We start from the raw sequence: 6,000 nt of genomic DNA on the forward strand, positions 1-6,000 counted from the left end.
TGATTGTTTTACACCATGGCGAATAACGTTTTCTGTATACACACAACCACACACACACACACCCACACACAAAATAACATAGTGAAAATTCTTTGAAGCATTTCAGTTATAATTTTCAAATGATTGGCAAATGAAATTGATTGGGCATAAAGATTTGTGTTTGATTTTACTTTTAAATTACTCTAAGCCAAGTGGAAGAATTCATTGTGTATTAGTTTAGAAAATTGGAATAATTTGTATAAATTTTTTTGGTAGCTATGCAATATATAGAATTGATGTCTTAGAAAATATCTAGTACACTGCGTTATTCCACTCTTGGCCATAATTTGCCTTCCCCAAACTAAAAGTTATAATCAAAAGTAAACAAAAATATATATTTTCCAAATTTTATAAACAAAATTAAATGAAAACAAAGCGTACTTTAAATGTTAGTTGTTGTTGTCAATTGTAAATGTTTTGTAATTGTTATTGTATATTTTTGCAGCCGTGTGCGTAATCAAAGAGAACGTGTTGTAATCGAATAATATCGTTTTCATATGCGTCTCACATATCATTTGTAGTTTTACATCTATGTGTCCCCACTGTACCCTTCTGTGCCTTTCTCTATCTCTTTCTGTTTTACTTTCTTGCTAAAACTTTTGTATATGTAGATGCCTTAGGCGATTTGTTAACCTAATCCTATCTATGTTTTGTGTGTCGTTTCTACAGGATGTTTAAAAAAAAAAAATTAAACCGCGACATATTATACTCAAAAACATACACTAATCACTAACTAAGTTCCAACACTAAAGGGTTTGAAATAAATGTGGGTATAAAGGGCTAACTAAAGGGATACCTTACTCAATTGGTAGACAAATATCTCAACATAACACACTTATCACACATGCTTTTGCCAAAGACAAACACTACAAACTATTTTTCCCCAAAAACAAATTTTCTTTTAATTGATTGCAATTTTCTCTGTCGCTTAATGTTCAATGTCTATTTTTGAATGTTTCGCATGTTGTTTGTTTCCAAATGTTGTGCGCTTTATAAATGAAATAAAAAAAACAAAAAGAACAAAACAAAAATATATTTTGAAATCCAAAATAAAAGAAATATAATCATTGATTTGAAATAATTTTTAATTAATTTTTTTTACTAACAATTCTGTTGCGTTTCTAAGCTTCAAGCTGCTTAATACAAAGCTTAAGTTTTCTCTTTTTTAAGTTCATTTTATTATTATTTCAAATGGAAAACTGTGTTATATATCAAAATAATTTGATTTTGATTTCCAATTTTTTCTGTTAACAACTACTAACCAATCAAAACTCAAATCACAAAGTTTGCTTAAACAAAAAAGGAACGAAAAAGAAAACCACAGCAAAAGAAAAAAAGAGAACAACAACAAAAAAATCAGCATAAACTATTGAATTATAATTCAAAAACATATAATGCGCCTAAAATCAACAAATTCTATATGATGAAATAATGAAATTGAAGAAATTATGTCTAAGCTATGCCAAAAAAAATTTAACATTTCTTTTAAATATTTTTATAAAATTAACAGACGAAGGCGAAGATGGCCGTGAGACAGCAATTTCCATTTCTAGCTGCAGTCCACAGCCTGAGATACCCGAAGAGCCATTGGTGAAATCGCCACCAGAGCCCACAAGGGTAAAGTCGCCAGAGCAGATTATAATGCGCTCACCCGATCCAGTTAACTGGACGGTGCCCTTGGACACTGGCAAGACATTTACGGTCACGCAAAATGTCAAAGAGGGTAAGAAATGAGCTAAAGAACCTTTTAGCTCATAACACAAACGGTTCATGTATCGAAGCTAGTTAAAGGGAACACAGCAAATCCTTGTTTATTGTATCGTAATTAAGAATTATAACAAGAGTAAATTTCTGATCTGATTTAAGTCAACTTTCTGATTAAAAGACACCAAAACCTATGAAGATGTATCTACGATGTAAAGCGAGGTATAGGTGTAATCAGGTAATTTTCCTGTTTTATGTCAGAAGAAATTGGTACCATATTCAGGACTCTTGCTGTATTGCCAATATAAAGTTTAAACTTTGTAAAATCAACAGACTTTAATTGTCACAACTTTCCATTCTAGGCGAGAGCTACAGCCGACCTCAGAGCGAGATAAAAGCGTCAACGCCGGTGGAAAAGCCACCACCGCCACCACAATCGGCACCGCCACAACTAACCGAACAGGCTAAAATGGACGGTAAGCCTTTAAGCACGCTTCAATAAACGCAACTTCCATTCCAAAAAAAAAAAAAAAAAAAAATGAAGTCAACAAACAAGAAAACATAAAAACCAAAAAAAAAAAAAAAAAAAACAAAACGTCAAATCGCTTTTACAAATATTTATATTATTAACTCGTATTTAAATATACCTATGTATCCTGTATATGTATGTATCTGTATCGCTACTCACTACCACCACCAAACACACACAAAAACCATCATCCCAAAAACCAAAAAAAAAAAAAAAAACCCAAAAAACCAAATATATCTAAATCATCGTTAGCCAAACTTCTTCAAAAAGCAAAAAAAAAAAGAACGAAATTATATCGTAAAAAAAAGAATCGCCAACACCAGCCAAATGCCAATTCAATTTCAATTTAAGCGCAAATAAAATGCAAAAGTCGTTTCCCTGTATTAAGCCAAGAAATCAAAAAATCCAACAAATAAATCAATCAATTTCGCAAAGTGCAAAATGCATCCAAAAAAACATCTAGCAACAATAGCGTAACATAACAAAAACACTATTTCCAAAACTATTTCCCCCCCACTTCCACTGCCCGCCCGTTCGCCACATCATCGCAACGCCACGACAGCCTGGAAGTCCTGCAGCCCAACAACAAGCACTGCAGCAGCGGCAGCTGCTGCTGCCTATGGCAAAACATTGACACCCCATGCCGCCCCAATTCAGCATCAGCAACCTGGCGGAGCTGTACGCTGCGATACATCCTTGCCGCCGGATCAGGCCACGCCAACGACCTCATCATCAACGGCAACGACCAGTAATGCGGCATCTGTGCTGGAGAAGGCTCGTGACCGTTTCGATCGTTTCTGGGGCGGTAGCTCCAACAAGGAGGAGAGTGTCTAAGAGATTTTAAATAATAAAACCAAAAAAAAAAAAGAGAAAAGAAAACAAAAACACATACGTAAATGACATATGCAATATCCAAAAACATTCTTACATACCTACAACCTTTAGCTAAAAACGAAAAACCAAAACAACCAAGTATGTCCCAATTTTGGCTAAGCCTAAGCATTGCTACTTGTTAAAAGGAATCTAAGTATATGCTTATAAATGTGTAAAATCTGTATTCATAGTTGCTGGCATAAAAGTGTCTTAGAATTCCATTTATACAATTTTCGATCTTGAGATCTACAGAAATACTGAGAGCAACTCCTCTTCCCAACGGACTATTATTTTCATTTAAATGCCATATAAATGACTGCCCAATAGATTCGTTTAGTTTTGGCACATTTTGGATTAACCACTGCTTCTAGTTCATGCTATATTTAAACCTTGTTTTAAATTCAATAGTCCAGGAACTGTAAAGGGGGAAAAATTGATTTCAAGATCTTTTTTGAAACATTTTTTCGAACCATTGAAAACGGCTGAAGAAAGTTTTAAGCGCTATCTCAGTATAATGAATTTGAATTTCGTTATAATACCATATTTTCGAAATTTTCTTCGAATATATGTCTAAGTATTGTGATAAGACACTTTTATATAACCACCAACTATGAGACGAACACGAACGTAAAAACCCTTTGGCTTGATTTAAAAGACTTTTAGGTCAAAACTATTGTCTCACCGCACCTTCCTGCACGAGCATATAATATAACTTATCCTTAAATTAAATTTATGTAAGACACTTTCACTGCCTCTCCTTAACAACAAGAAACAAAAAGAGAAAAGACAACCAAAAAAAACAAAAAAATGATGAGGAAAATAAAAATGTTGTATACGTTGCAAACATGAAAATTCATTAAAAAACCAAAAAAAAAAGAAGGGACAACATCACCGCAGAGACCCGTCCAACAACAACAACAACAACAAAACGAAACAGTGAGCCAAACAAAAAAGAAAAAGAGATTTGAAACAATATACAACAACTCACTTTGTTTTATTTTTTTGGAAATTTTCATTAGCAAAAAAAAAATATATACATTTATGAAGCAAAAGTAAGGAAAGGAGGAAAAAAAAAGTAAAAATTAAACTGACAAACTAATATTTGGGTAATGCGAAAGGTGATCTATCTAAGCTAAAAGTCAACCGTCAATAAATTGATAATAGATTTTGCACACACAAAGGAAAAAAAACAAAAAACTAGAAATGATATTAATAAAATTTTAAGTAATTTTGGCTAATACAAACAAAAGAAGGCAATGATGGTTAAAACACATACACACAAACAAACACAAACACACACACACAATAATCGTATTTACTAAAAACAAAACTAAAATAGAAAAGCGAAAATACTAAAATTGATAATGATGAAAACGAAACGAAAGAAAAGAAAAAACAAGATAAACATACAAGAAATAAAATTAAACAAAAAAAACTAAGTAAATTTGCTTTGAGAAGCTGTGAAACTAACTAGTTTGTGACATACATTTATTATAGATACTTAGTATATATAGTAAATTATACATATACATATATACTGATAATACGTATGTATATATATATTATATATGTATGTCCGACAAGAATAATTCGATACGAGATATGAGAATATTTTCGAATCTTAAGAATGCTTCCCATGGGTAAAAGCTTTGTCATCATTCTGTTGATTTATTAACTACAAATTCTCATTGCAATGTCATATATTATATATTTGCCAGAGACAGATTTAGGTTCGCATACAGCTTAAATGTTAAATAATCTATATTGTATTTAAACTTTGTAATGTCTAGTAAATAACAAAACAAAGAGAACAAAGAAAGAAAACAAAAAAACTGAAGTTCAAACATTAAAATAAACCGATAAGTTTTTGCAACTAACTTCAGTATTGAGCTTAATTGTTGTTTGCATATATTTTTTATTACAAAAACCCAAAACAAAATGAATGAAAGACAAAAAAAAAAACACAAAAAAACAGTTAATAATGTTTTATATATATAAGTAACTATTAGTATGTTTCGTTTTATGAGTTGTTAAACGAAAAATTTCAAAAATCTGTATTAATCAAGTGCCCCAACATTTAAAATATAGTCATACAAAAATAAAAACAAGGGTATAATAAATTTCATTAGTTTAAAGCGATTCGTTTAAGATTAAAAACCAAAGAGTATAACATAAATCTTTCAAAAAAGGCGGCGAAAACAACAACAGTTACATTGAGTTTAGTTCGAAATTGGTTCAGTCATACAAGTATCATCCTATTTCACTTAAAAAAGGTATAAAAAAAGGATGAACCGATTTTTTTTGGCCGGATTTGGCAGTTAGCAGTGCTCAAACTTCTACAAACTTCTGCTGGCAAAATGCACAGAAAGCTTAAACAAAAAATCACAGAACAAACCACAAATTTCCTCCAGCAACACTTGAGAACTCATTTTAGTTTTAAACTATCGTAACTAATTAACAAATTTTAGGCAAACTTTAATAAGGAATCTTCATAGAAAACAAACTTGAAATATGTATACCCATTTAAAGCTTGTTTTGCAAAGCTCGATAAACCCAAAAAAAAAAAAAAATGAAGATAAAAACATATATTAAATTTAAAAAATTAACTAAATCCGCAGCAAGGCAAGACCGAAATCACTTTTTAGACAATTCATATAAAATATATATATATTTCAATGAAATTACATTTTTGTTTCCATATTCACGCCTAATAAAATCCTGACATTTTAAACAAAGAAACTAAACACATAGAGAAGGCAATAAAATCATTATTAATTAAAGAACACAAACAACAAAAAATATTCGTTTTTCCCAGAATTGTCGAAAAGCGAAAAAAAGAAAACAAAAATAAAAGG

The 6,000-nt window shown here is 31.0% G+C and overlaps 1 protein-coding gene across 1 annotated transcript in view; it reads left to right on the forward strand.

The window, feature by feature from the left end:
• The window catches only part of LOC6648031 (mediator of RNA polymerase II transcription subunit 15), a 34,361-nt gene extending 30,405 nt beyond the window's left edge, over positions 1-3,956 (forward strand). The window contains 3 exon segments of the mRNA XM_023178721.2: positions 1,550-1,762; positions 2,106-2,219; positions 2,835-3,956. Of these exon segments, the coding sequence (XP_023034489.1) occupies positions 1,550-1,762; positions 2,106-2,219; positions 2,835-3,106 (599 nt within the window). The 3' untranslated portion in view covers positions 3,107-3,956.
• Positions 3,957-6,000: the final 2,044 nt, after the last annotated feature.

This window comes from Drosophila willistoni, chromosome 3R, assembly GCF_018902025.1.
Source record: "Drosophila willistoni isolate 14030-0811.24 chromosome 3R, UCI_dwil_1.1, whole genome shotgun sequence".
Lineage (NCBI taxonomy): Eukaryota > Metazoa > Arthropoda > Insecta > Diptera > Drosophilidae > Drosophila > Drosophila willistoni.